The sequence below is a fragment of the Pleuronectes platessa genome, chromosome 16 (assembly GCF_947347685.1).
Source record: "Pleuronectes platessa chromosome 16, fPlePla1.1, whole genome shotgun sequence".
NCBI lineage: Eukaryota > Metazoa > Chordata > Actinopteri > Pleuronectiformes > Pleuronectidae > Pleuronectes > Pleuronectes platessa.
In genome coordinates, this window is record NC_070641.1 from 16,179,000 (window position 1) to 16,193,124 (window position 14,125).

At 41.2% G+C, this 14,125-nt stretch overlaps 1 protein-coding gene across 1 annotated transcript in view; it reads left to right on the forward strand.

Annotated features, from left to right (window-relative positions):
- Nucleotides 1-314: 314 nt before the first annotated feature.
- The window catches only part of prkar1b (protein kinase, cAMP-dependent, regulatory, type I, beta), a 57,190-nt gene continuing 43,379 nt past the window's right edge, over nt 315-14,125 (forward strand). The window contains exons 1-2 of the mRNA XM_053443755.1: nt 315-445; nt 1,705-1,892. Of these exons, the coding sequence (XP_053299730.1) occupies nt 1,719-1,892 (174 nt within the window). The 5' untranslated portion in view covers nt 315-445; nt 1,705-1,718. The remainder of the gene's footprint in view (nt 446-1,704; nt 1,893-14,125) is intronic.

The following is a 14,125-nucleotide window of genomic DNA, read 5'->3' on the forward strand; positions in this document are numbered from 1 at the left end:
ACAGCTTGTTAAGTAGAATAAGCTTCGTCCCACTTCTTTTTAGGGAGGATGTTTCCTTTAATGTTTTTTTTTACCTGAGGTAAGGTAAAGTTTATGTAAAACAAAAATTATAATATTTTCTTTTAGGATGATTTGACTGCAGGCAGCTTGCTATTGTGGTCCAGAGAGAGATCCACATGAATGGTTACTTTGCGATGGCCACTTTTTAGGGCGGATGTTTCCTTTAACGCGTTCTACCTGTAAACGTGCCTTGCGCGTGCTCGCTGCCTCCTCGAGACAGCGCCGCTGCGGTGGAGATGACAGATTGACGTCATCGGGACTGACGCAGAGCCGAGGCAGCAGCAGCAGCGGCAGCATCCTCCTCCTCAGTAACACACCGTGTCCCTCTCCTGTCTCCCACCGGCACCGAGGTGTTTTCTCACCGAGCATCCTCCGCAAAATAACGGTAGGGAGAGCACCGACTCCACCGCCCAGCTATCATCAACTCTACAATATATATAGATATTTATTTATTTATTTAAACGTGGCTGTGACGCCGCGGCAGTCGCAGTGAATTCCACTTCGTTGTTTGTTTGGTTGTCATTGTGAGGTTAGCCAGGCTAGCAGGGTTAGCCGTGTGGTGACTGCAGCTGAACAGGTGCCCCTTGTCATCACTAGCTTCCCAGGAGCTAAAGATGCTAACTGTGGACACTGCTCTGCTGTTAGAGGTGAAGACACTGCACTCGGCAGAGGCCACGTCCCGATGTGATGTCTGAGTGTGATTTATTATGCAATATTAATCGTAGCATCGCGATTTCCCATTGAGCAGGTGATTCAGGGTAGTAGTGAACAGCTAACTCCTTCCTGCTCAGCTTCCTGGCTTCATATGTGATAGACTGTGTCCTTATTGTCTGAGACAAGCTGATGTGAGCTGTCATGCACTGTGACATGTCTGCTACTCTTACACATGTCGATGTGTTTACGTTAACAAATTCACTGCATATTCCCTGGAAAGTTCAGGGATGCAATTCCAAGGTGTCAACCAAACAAGAATGCGTGGTTAGAATTAAAAGCCTCTAACTTGTCACATGTAATAGCCTTTTGTGATCTGCATCGTTATATAGTGTTTGGTTTTGGGGGGTGGGGGGGTAGATTCGAGACAAGGTTGATGGATAAATTCTTCGCAAAAATCAAACTGGACAGATCAAGGTGCATCTTCAATTTAGAGCAAACAAATCAGAGCCACGCTTACTGAGTAGCAGCCTGAACCACAGAGGTGTAATACACTCAGGGGAGCTACACTGACAGTTACTATGGTAGTATGGCAAAATGTCCCAGTTAAACTGTATCAGTGAAATCACAGTCAAATTTACAATGCTTATATTGTCATGTTGACCAAACCTACACTGATACACTAACTTAAGGATTGTTTTTTTAAGTTATCAGTCTTCTTCAGCGGGAAAAAAACAGGTTAAATATACCTGTAACAATCTTGCCATCTTAGGACAGTTCATGCCATAAAATGTCCAGTTACCTCCTTCCCACGTATCATTGCTCTTCGTTTCTCTCCCCCTTTCCCTGCTTACCATACAACATGCACTCCGCATTTTGCCCCCCTCCACTATTTTGTGTTGTAATCCCCTGCTGCCCTGTTCTCCCCTCGTCTCTGTTCTGCTTTCCCTCCCCTCCTCTCATGGTCCACCCTGTTTTCTCCCACTGCCACAGAGATAAAAGATAAGATGGCCACCTCCTCCTCCACTCTGGAAGACGACGAGAGTTTGAAGGGCTGTGAAATTTTTGTGCAGAAGCACAACATCCAGCAGATCCTCAAAGAGTGCATAGTGAACCTCTGCATCGCTAAGCCTGAGCGTCCTATGAAGTTCCTGAGGGAGCATTTTGAAAAGCTGGAGAAGGTTGGTTATAAAAAAGTTCTGTGTTTGTATGACTTAGTTCTAATATTTTTAGAATCTACGTGCACCTTATATTTCGTTGTGGTGAGCTTGAAGTTGTTTGTTGCAATAACCTGAGTATGAGATGTGACAGTAATTTATTTGTTACATTCTTCTGATTAACATTTCTCATCATGTATCACAGTCTGTGACACAAATGGTTATTAGAAGCTCATTTATGATGTGAAATGCTGTTTTAATATTGTGAAAACTTAACTTTGTGAAAACTATGGTAACATTGCAGATGTTATGATAAACTACACAATAGCGCTGTTTTATGCATTAGAGCTATAATTTCAATTCCTTTAATGGGACAATCCATAACAGAATGTGAAGGAATCACCTATGAAAAGATTGTCAGTTTGCCGTCTCAGGGGAGACACTGTTTGTAGCTGCCTGTCTGTATGACTATGAGCAGAGAGACAAAGAAAACCAATGTAAAGTAAAGATAACAGAGAGGAGAGTTGGCTTTTGTGAATTTAAGAAAATGAAAGATCATGACGAGTGAGCAGGTTAAGACCGGTGCAACCTTTGGCTGCTCAACATGCAGGCATTCGTGTGTCTGTCTGTCTCTTGTCAGCTAAAATATCAAAGTTATTATGTTGAATCTGTTCAATGTTATGTTGTATTTATAAGGTGCGTTTTGAGCTGAATAACTTGGAATCTACTAGGTGACACACCATAATGTACATTTTAAGCGATTTATTAGGAGCATCTAGCTAATACAGTGCAACAGCCCTGCAAGAAATCCTACATTTAAATCTCTTTAATGAGATTGTGATATAATTTGATGGTAATTTTGGTTGCTGAATGTAGCTTTGGTACATTGCTAGTCTTACACTGTTGTTGCTGCTGCTTACGTATAGTTTTTTTAATTGACCTATTTACACCTGTACATCTGTCATGATCGCAAAGCTAACTGCTTCACATAATATCTGTCTCTTGTCAGCTAAAGTATCAAAGTTATTATGTTGAATCTGTTCAATGTTATGTTGTATTTATAAGGTGCTTTTTGAGCTGAATAACTTGGAATCTACTAGGTGACACACCATAATGTACATTTAAAGCGATTTATTAGGAGCATCTAGCTAATACAGTGCAACAGCCCTGCAAGAAATCCTACATTTAAATCTCTTTAATGAGATTGTGATATAATTTGATGGTAATTTTGGAGGATGCTATTGCATAACTTCAGATTCAGATTTCAGATTCCCTCATTTTTATGGAGGTACATACAAATGAATTACTTGGATAGGTGTTTCTATTGTACTGTTAAGTGGGGTTATTGATTGTTATATTCATAACAGAGCATTGCCTGGATACTGCAAAAACAGTTCAACAGTATAACAAATAACATCTTTCTAAAAGATTAAATATTTAAATCAACATTTCCTAAAACAATTCCATTGAATACTAAACTTATTGATCATCATGTAGTGACTGTTTTATTAAACTGTGAGAGTTTACTGTACACAATAAACTCCCTAGTGACTATACAAATATATACAGGTATTATTGTGCCTAAAAGCCAAGTTAACTTTAAAACAGGGTGTCCCAGGATTTAGCCTAAAAGGAGGTTCCCGGCGTTTGGCTTTGATCAAGCAGAGATACAGAGAGGTTTGCTCATGAGTGGATCACAAGATGTTGAGCTGAACAATGGGCTCTACTCTAACACTACTTTCATAAATAGATCATAAAGGTGTATGAGGTAGAGCTGTAGGCTGTTGATGTACTAAGGAGAATTTCGGCCTTGGAAAAAAAAAAGTCTCCTACAAGAGACGCTATTGGGAGGAGACATGAGATATAGGAGGACTCAAGTTTACCGTCCCCATGCCTTGAGGAGGGTCTCAACCCAGTGGTGTGTGTGTACGTGTGGTATCATGCGAGAGTCATCTGATTTGATCAGCTTTTAAAATGAAAAGTGATATTTTCCACATGATATTCACTAGTGCATTGTCCATACTCAACATGCCAGCTTGGACTGGGCTGTTTGCGTGGCCGGTGGTTACACTGGTTTCAGCTTTGTTTCTGTAACTGAAAAAGATCTGTTTCACCTGTATTTTCAAAGTTCAGTGACATATATTTATCCAAGTATCAAGTCACATCCTCATTTTCAGCTTTTGAGCTGAATAACTTGGAATCTACTAGGTGACACACCATAATGTACATTTAAAGCGATTTATTAGGAGCATCTAGCTAATACAGTGCAACAGCCCTGCAATAAATCCTACATTTAAATCTCTTTAATGAGATTGTGATATAATTTGATGGTAATTTTGGAGGATGCTGTTGCATAACTTCAGATTCAGATTTCAGATTCCCTCATTTTTATGGAGGTACATACAAATTAATTACTTGGATAGGTGTTTCTATTGTACTGTTAAGTGGGGTTATTGATTGTTCTGCAAGTTATTGATTGCACTGCAAGATATATTTGCTTATGTTTTAAGACAGAACGACTAGAAGTTTTAAGTGGAGCTTCTGTTAGTAGCGACTGTAATGCTGCATAGTCAGTGAACCAACATGAATACTAATGACTTTGATCGCACACAGAAGAAGCCATACAGTAGCAAACTGCAAGTAATTCATGGTGTAAAACAACATACACCGCTCATCTTCCCCATGTGTATCCCATCTCAACAGCATTTAAGATACATGAATGTGCTTGTAACACAGTGATCAGATGTGTGAATATCCGTATTAAGAATGGGAAATGACTAAACAGGGAGTTTACACCCTCTGCTCTGGAATAAAAAAAGGCACTTTAATGTAAAATGAAAAGTTGCCTACATTAATGTAACTGCTTTGGGGTCAATTCTTAATGTGAATATCACTCTTTGAATAACCAGTGTGTTCTTTGCCTCTCTCCTAATTTCAACTGTGGTTAGCCCTATAGCTCCCCCTGCGACCCTCAAAGAATAAGTGCTGTGGTTAATGGATGGATAGTTCTCTGAGAATCTCCTTAAATGAGAGAAATTGGTATTTTATATGAAATATTTCTAAGCAAGTCAATCACTTGTATGTGAAACCTTTACACCCTTTGAAAAAAGTTGCTGAATATAGCTTTGGTACATTGCTTACACTGTTACACTGTTACACGTCTTACACTGTTGTTGCTGCTGCTTACATATAGTTAAAGTTTTTTTAATCAACCTATTTACACCTGTACATCTGACATGATCGCAAAGCTAACTGCTACACATAATATTTCTGTTTACATGACTGGAAAGGTTATTTTGATCAAATAAAGATGAGATGGGGTCTGGAGTTTTGTTAATATGCACCAATATCAAGAGGACACATATCGAGGACACCTATGCTCCTAATGTTTTCATTATATAAACTATATGAGGAATTGTTTTCACCAATTATTTTGGTGTAATGGTTTTGTTGAATTCAGCCTTCAACTGCCACACTTGCAAAAAAGCCATTGATTCACACCACGTTAGGATTCCATCTTGCAATCACACATTCACAAAATAACACTATGATAAAACGTTATTATTGCTACTTTTGCCTCGGTCTGCAGCTACGTATATTAAGGTAGCAAGCAACTAATGTATTGCTGGTCGAGTTGGGATTGAACAGTAATGCTGATGCGTTGTGGTCAGTAAAATCAAATGTATACAAGTGGTTAGAATAAAAAACTCCCTTGGGCCCTCAGTTGCCCAATACCATTCTCTTCAAGCTGTCCAGTCTTTGCTTGTGTTGTGAGGTCAGTCATTTGTAGCACTGTATGCTGTTTTTGTGGTGTCTCAGTTATTTAAGGAGCTAACTGTGCTCCTTTCCACCCGCACAGGGACCACATTTGTTTCAACAAGCCATGCCCATTTAATCTGGATTTGGGACCGCAGATCTAATTTCTCAATTTTGTTTTGGTATTCTGAAAGGTTGAATGTGCAGGATTTTGTGGCATCTAGAGGTGAGGTTACAGATTGCAACTCCCCTCCCTTTCCAACAACGTAGCACAGAGGTTACTAATGGGCGGAACATGATCCAGACCCACACCTAAAACCGATAAAACATTGAAAATCTTCAGAATTGGCTACTGAGTTTATCCATAGTCTGCCTTAAACGCATTAACAACACAGCGGGAGGTTCCGCCAGGCGGATAAAGTCCACAGAAAGTACAGAGTGTCTCACTCGGACAATCCGGTTCACACATGCACCTCCTCCGAAGACAATAAGGAGGTACTGCAGAGATCAGTGCATGCCTGAATGCTTCAGAAAAAGGCTATAGTAGACGAAGGCACATTTTAAATACAGACCAACATCCTGAATTTTAAGAGTTGGAATTAAATCAAGGGGTCAGTGCTTGTCTCTGACTCTCTGACTCATTTAGAGAAGGCATCTTTTGCTCACAACACAAAAACAGAGGATAGAAAATAACACACCTGCTCTGTCATCACATTTTTCCTGTACCTCACCCTCCATGTTTGTTTATGTTAGTCTCTCACAGTCACCTTTCGTCAACACTGGTCGCCCACTAGAGGCGGTAACCTAGGCAACAGTAGAGGATTGTTAGACTGTAGTCTATTCTGTGTTCTATGAGCTCCTTTATTCACAAAGTTCATTCTTTCTGTCCTCGCATATATTGAGGTTTTTCTGTGTGCCCGTTTGATCACCGAGGTATTCTTTCTCCACTTTTTGCCAGATCTAACCTCATTTCATATCTGCATAAGATCCATTTCATGCAGCTCTCAAATTATCTGTAAAATCTCTCTGTCTGGGTCTGTTACTCCACCATCTGATTTAAAAGTTCTTTGATGTTTATGTTTTTTTTCCTTGACATACAAATATTTTCTTGCACATCACAAGCACACTTGAGATCACACTCAATCATCAGTCTGACTAGTTTGCTTTTGACTTTTGTTTCGATATAATAATATGTCTCTAGTCCCCGGTTGACGTTGTGAATCACTAAATAACAGGCGTCTCGCTCCCTTTCATCCTGCCTATTTATGCATGGTAATGATGCCTTTTGATTTGTACAGATCAGTAGCTTCACATGGGTGTTCTCATCTTCTCGCAGCTCAATGTGTAAATGCTGAGAAGTGAACCTTCTGGCACACTACAGTGTCAAAAGGCAACATATTTGTAGCAATTTAGCACAGTGTTCTAACAGGACTGTCTTTGAACAGATTTTTACTATTTGTGTTTGTCACTCTTATTTACTCTACATTTGAAGCATAAATAGCGCTAGTCAGTTTACAGCGGAATAGATGGTTAGTTTATGTATTAGTGTCTCAGTTGTCAATCATTTCACTTAATTTTTCTAACATCACATATGGAAGTAAAAGCAAACTTACCAGAAGGAACACAAAATGAGCATTTGGACATACATCCGTGTGATAAGAACAGCCAAAAATTGCATATTCAATTATTTTTACTTTTAGTCGGTTCCTTGTCTCATCTGCTAACATGGAGGAGGTGGGGTTTATGACCTATACAACAACCAGCCATCAGGGGTCATTCGAGTTGCTTTGCCTTCACTTTTGGGGGGTTGTCACCTTACATACAGTCCGCGGTTAATACAAAAGCTTATTAAAGGACATTATGGCATACTGATGGTATTGAAACAGTGGTAAACAAAGAATTGATTGAAGTACCACAGACTTATCATTGCATCTCCAGTCTATTTGACACAATAAAACTGTTCTCTGACCCACAGATGTTGACTGGATCTCATCAGTCTACATTATTACAGATTTGTTTAACAGCTTAAATTGACACGCCTGAATGTGTGAGTTTGGATGTGCTACTCGGTTTATCAAGGGGCCGGCTGCCACCGCAGATGTTTTATGGAATTGCATTTTCTGTTTGGCCACCATTACGAAAATTTGACTTGAACTTGACTTTGAAAGTAGTGACCTGGTCTCCTGATTCCTTTTTCTAGCACGAGCTTTCCACAGAATATATCAAGAACTGCACCCCTCTCGGCTCTTTGTACGTATATGTCTGTTTGTGGCTGTGTGTTGCTCTGTGGTATTATGACTAGCAGAATGCTCCCTGTGTTCCCTACACTCACAGGGCTGTCATAAGTTGTGTCTCATGCTTCACTCCTGCTTCTATGTTCTAGCTTTTGTCCCTCATCTGTTCATTCGTGTCTTTTTTTCTCAGTGGTCACATCAAGCCAAGTTAAGTCTTATTCCCTTTTTTTTTTCTTTCTTTTATTATTCTCACCAGTATCCTGTTTGACATACTTGAGCTTTCTCCTGATATGATTCCTTTCTTCTTTACCAACATTTTATACATATGACTGTTCCACTTAAACTTGCTTGATCTCTGTATGTCTCTATACTGAAACTGAAACAAAACACATTATCTTTAGAATACATTTAAATTAGATTTAATGTTGTAAAGCTATATATTATAAGCTAAAACCTATATATATATATATATATATATATATATATATATATATATATATCTGTACACATCTAATGATTGTGTATTGCTCAAAACAACATCACAAAGCATGCAAATGTAAACTAGGTCCCATCATGTTGCATCATGGGAGAGTTCCTCACCCTGTCTCTCTATCAATCAATCAGCCGCTCTCTCTCCCCCTCCCCTGTAAGTTGAGAAGCCTTTCTGTGCTGCCATCCATTCAGCTGTCACCAAGACCTATCATAACAAATCTGCCAGTCCCTTCAAAGGCTTTTGATTGACAATTTGTCAGGGGGGTTGTTTGTTGAGTCTGCTGAGAGCATTTAGAAGAGAATTTGGTGGAGCTTTGATTATCTCCCCGTCTTCTGCTTTTCCTTTTCTTTGTTTTACTTTCTCCCTGTCTCCCCGTTGTTCAGCTCTGAGACCATCAACCTACACATATGTGTGCCAGCAGTGTGTGTATGGTTTATTTTAAACCTAGAAAAACGGACTATATCCAGCTTCTGTGTGTTCACTCATCACCACCTCGCTGGGGGCAAGGTACTCAGCCTGGGGGTACATGCAGTGACCCAGGCCTAAACCTCCTCTTCCCTGGCCCCCACTCTGGGTCCCACCAGGTAAATTGAACCCCCAGCTCCTGTCTACACGGTGGTCCTTCTTTGTCCTCTCTCATCTGCCCGTTATATCCCTCCACCTTCCGCTACTAAGCTATGTATTTTTTCTGAGAGCAGAAAGATGCGAACAGACAATGTGCAGCAAAAGATGTCTTCCTGGGCAGTTCACCACACAAAGAGAGAATTAAAAATACAAAAAAAGTCTGACATTTTATTATCTGAATTTGAGGACTTAAGAAGTCTTAAGTATGTTAAATTAATATGTGTAGGTTTCTTCATTAAACACTTTTAGCTAGAACAACAATACATAATGCCGTAATAAAACTATAAACAAGACGAACATTCTTTGCTTAATGAATCCTCTGTGTTTAAAATAAATGTACTTTTTCATTTAATATTGTAGGTATCTTTTTTGGGGGGATTACCACAAATCATTATTTTATTTTGTCCTTTCTTGCTGTATTAACAAACTGGTAAAAAATGACCCATACAGTATGTATTCACTACAGAACACCTACCATTCATTTCCCACAGCTGATTTTTCACCTCTGATGCATTTAAGTCTTATTTTACATCCGTTACTAGTAAGAAAGACCAATATGTACAATACTAACTAGCTGTTAGCTAGCTAGCTTCTTTTCTGGCTAGCTAAACATAGCTAGATCAAGAAAATAAAACTTGAAATATAACAGTATATACTTAATAGACTGATGGAGCATTTGAGAATATGCTTTTGATTTTCTTTAACCAGAGTGCTAGTATTGCTGGTCACAATCATTTCAGACTTACGGTTGACATGGTCATAAAGATGCTGTATGAAAAACAGGAAGAGGAAGATGAGGAGCTGATTCTTGGTCTTGATTCTGAGTCGGAAATCTCTGATGCTGAGGACCTAGACTTAGTTCCACAGGATCAAGCTGGAGTCTTGGGTGTTTCTTGGAAATCAAGCTCTCCTCAATGAAGAAGGCACCTTTGAGGACAGAAGACATCTTCTGTCCTCAAAGGCTCCTCTGATGAACCAGTTTGGACATGTATGTCCGAGATACAACAACCTTGTGTTTTTGATTATGATTCATCAAAATCTGAGGCCACGCCACGGTTACTCCGTGTGACGAAAACTCACAATTTGAGTTGATCTGATGAAAGCTCTAGGAGGAGCTTGTTAATATACACAACAAATCTGCCTATTACAAGTTTTTTTAACTCATGACTGTTGACATCAAGATTGAATTGAAAGGTTTAGGTTTTAATAACTGTTGGTTAATTGAGGGTTAACCATAGCGAATTAATTAAGCCAGTGGAGAGGCGTCTAATTGATAGCCAAATAAATTTGTGTGTGCTAAAAGCATAATGAGAGTGAACGTAATTTCTATGGCAGGAGGACACACACGTACACACACACGCACTTAATATAGCAGCAAACCGTCCATTGTGGCGCTGTAATGGTGTGGAACAGAGTGATGAGTAGACTGTTAGTTCTGCTGGTGTATCTGCTCTCTATGCTTCATTACCTGTGTGTGCGTGTGTGCGCAGCACCTTGTTGCTTTCAGCTCACTCGCATGCTTTCAGCATTAACTCGTTCACGTCACCGGGCTGAGGCTACCTAAGGTAACAGCTTATGGATGTTTCCTCTTCTCCACCTCATCTTAACATAAATACTCTTAAATCACTTGATGGACTAATGGATATTCTCAGAGACTTTTGCTCTGCCACCCCACTGATCCGCTCTCATGAAAGTTTGGATGCTTTTGTGCTGAACATAATGGGTGGTTGGGCTGATGAACATTTGTTCGCAGCGACTGCGATGAAAGTCATAACTTTAGTGCCCGTCTGCTCGGCGCAAAATATCTCAGGGGCAAGACAAAACAGCAGAGTTAGTTGGAACTGTAATTGAAAGTGGTATAACAACGGCTAATTTACATGGAGCATGTGTTCATGGGACTGGATGTGTGTCATCTTTCATTTTTTGGGTTACTTTCTGACCCACTGTCACTGTGTCTCCAATGGAACGGCCATTTTTTACAGAGCGTCTGTGCCCTGCTTACGAGCGTGTCCTCTGTCTCCTCTTCTAGCCCTCCTCTTCTGTCCTTTCTCTCTGGCACCAAGGCCTTAATGATGACGCAGGGACAGCAGAGAAGAGGGGGCTGACTCTGTTAGCACTGATTCTAAACTAGAAGATATATAGAAAAGGTATCTAACGGTGGTAGACATCGATTTTACACTTCCTCAGATTGAGAAAGAACAGCAAAAAAAAGTCAAATGGCTAGAAAAAAATATGACTGAACATGGGTTTTGCGAAAAACAAAAGCTAAACCCGTAGGTTTTTCTCATTTCAGCTGTTCTAACTGTATCTTGGACTGATGGGGTTTCCTGTGTTTGAGCACTGGCGGCAGAACAGAATTCAGAGTTGTTGGGAGCCAAACATTGAGTCCTCGCTTGGTGTGTGACCCTTTGACCGAATAGGAAAGCATGTGGGTGGGGCTGGAAGAACAGTGAGGACTGAGAAAGACATGGTACAGAAGAGTGTCTGGTACAAACAGGGAGTGTGTGGCACAATGATGAATCCCTGTGAGAATGTTTGCAGCCATTTGCTGTATCAAAACACACAGATTAGGCCATTTGGTCAGAACAGAAGTCTGTATTGAACGGGTATGACGTTGTCCCTTCTGTGAACTGAATCACTGTATGTGTTGATGAGAGAGGGCGAGAGAGAGAGAGAGAGAGAGAGAGAGGCAGACAGACAGACAGACAATCTGTCAACAATCGTCAGAGCTGGTGTGTGTGCGTCTGTGTGCTCGCGCAAATATAGGTGTGTGAGCTCTCCACCAACTGTTTAGGATGCTCACAGTACCCAGTTGCCATAGTGACAGGGGGGAAGCGAGAGGAGACCGCTCATTGCGCCACCTGAGAGAGAGAGAGAGAGAGAGAGAGAGAGAGAGAGAGAGAGAGAGAGAGAGAGAGAGAGAGAGAGAGAGAGAGAGAGAGAGAGAGAGAGAGAGAGAGAGAGAGAGAGAGAGAGAGAGAGAGAGAGAGAGAGAGAGAGAGAGAGAGAGAGAGAGAGAGAGAGAGAGAGAGAGAGAGAGAGAGAGAGAGAGACGCGCGCAGGAGCGATGGAGAGAGTGAAGCTTTTTGCTGTGATCAGTGTTTTCATCAGTAGTCCTGTTCTTTAGCTGCCGTGTCGTGGGGATTGCAGATATTTAACCACTCGTTCTCTCTCACTCACTCTTTCATTCACTTGAATTCTCTGCTTAATTGCACACACACATTCAAACCTGACTGTGCATTCACACACACCCCCACAAACACAGAGGGCTGCGTGCTGTCGCTGTGCTAGCATGGCAAGGTGCTGCTGTGCTGTGGCATGTGTATGAGTTCGGGATCCATGTGTGTTGATGCCCATGCAGTCTTTGACACACACACTTTGAGTTGATGCCTGGTGCCTCTGACAGGCTGAGGGACACACAGTAGGCCTGACCAGGGGCCCTCCATGCCATGGTAAATACCTCTGCTTACAAACTTTGTCCGCAGGTAGCCTGTGAAACTAACCGGTATGAGGAAGGAGTGTGCAAGTTTTGTTGCAAGGTAAAGATGCGTGGTAGTGCCAGGTGCCAAACAGCAGAATGTGAACAGTGTTTGGTAGTCCGTGATTCAGACTTGTAGTCTCGGGTGAGGAGATAAAACAGATATCCTATGTTTGCAGTGCTTGAATGGACAGGAAATGTGTTTTGGCTTTGCTGTCGCTGTCTTCAGAGGATGAATGTGTCTTAACTGATTGCAGACCTTGCCACCTTGATTAAGCTGGAGCGGTGAGCTCTCTTCTCCCCCTGCAGTCTGCCTGTGCATCTATTTGTAAGTGTGTATGTGAGTGTGTGTGTGTGTGTGCGTGTGCGTGTGTGTACGCTGTTCTGGCTCTGCCTCTCCTCCTCTCCTCCTGCTGGCTGTATTCCCTCAAGCAGTGACTCTGCGTAAGCAAGCAGTGTGTATGTGTGTGCGTGCATGCCCGTGGAGTATGTTTACTTCTCTCTCTGTGTGTGTGAGTGCGCGTGCTTTTGTATGATTATCAAATAGTTTCAGACAGACAGTGTACATGGCATCACAGGGAGCATGTAATGAACAGAAAGATAAAGTCAGGGAGAGGAGGGAGTGACATTGAGAGACAGAAAGTTTATGAAATGGAAGGAATGAGTGAAAGTGCAAGCTGATGGCTGCCCTCAACACAAGGGAAATTGGCTGATTTTTTGCATCGTTATAGAAATGCTGTATTACTGTGTCCATTCCCATTACATGATGTGGGTGGGGTGATTGAAACAGAAGATAGTGTGCAGAAAAGTGTGAGGTCTGTATTTTACATTACTGTCTGTGTTCAGGCAACGTGACTCCTCTTTGTCACCTACTCTCAGCACCTCTCTCTCTCTGGCTCTCCATGTGGCTTTGGTCCTCTTGACATCTCTGTCACAGGTCGCCTCACTGTCTCTGTTAAATGCTGTCTGCTTAAGATATTCAGTAACCTCTCCGCTCCCCACTGGTACTCATCTCCTCAATGTACTTCATAGAAAATGGTGTTGTGCCAAATAGCCGTGATGCTTCGTAAATACCTTGGAATATTAATAATTGTTAAAATTGTCGCTGGTTAGTTTTCTGTGGCACAACTGTGTTAGCCAAATGTGAAAAATGAAGCTGTGAAGGGCATGAGTGCATGAACCCAGTTAAGATAACCCCCCCATCCTTTGTCAACACTACACCTGGCATTCTATAGTTTAGGGAATTTTGAGGGCAGAAAAAGAATCAAAGCGCAGAGGAGAATTCTGAGAGCAGATGTTTCACATGCACACAAAATCAGCGTGAGAGAGACAAGTGCTGAAGCTGGAGCATAGGAAACCTGTCCAAGAACAAAATATCAGAGTGCAAGTGCACAGTTTGAGCACAAGCAGAGTAAAGAACAAGCAGGGGCTGTTTTGAGTGCGAGCGCAAGGCTTTGAGTGAAAGCTTTACAAAATATGAAAGTGAAATCAATAAATCCTGCTCTCAAATTGAAAGACCATCCACTTGAATACATTTAGAAGAGAAAAAAAAAACTGTCACCTTTCTATTTGATATGAAATGAGTTGTGTGTCTATTGCCTGTAACTTCATATTGAAATTTGATGAAAGCATTCCTGCTTGACCAAAGTAGTCAATCATCAATTGAATGAGA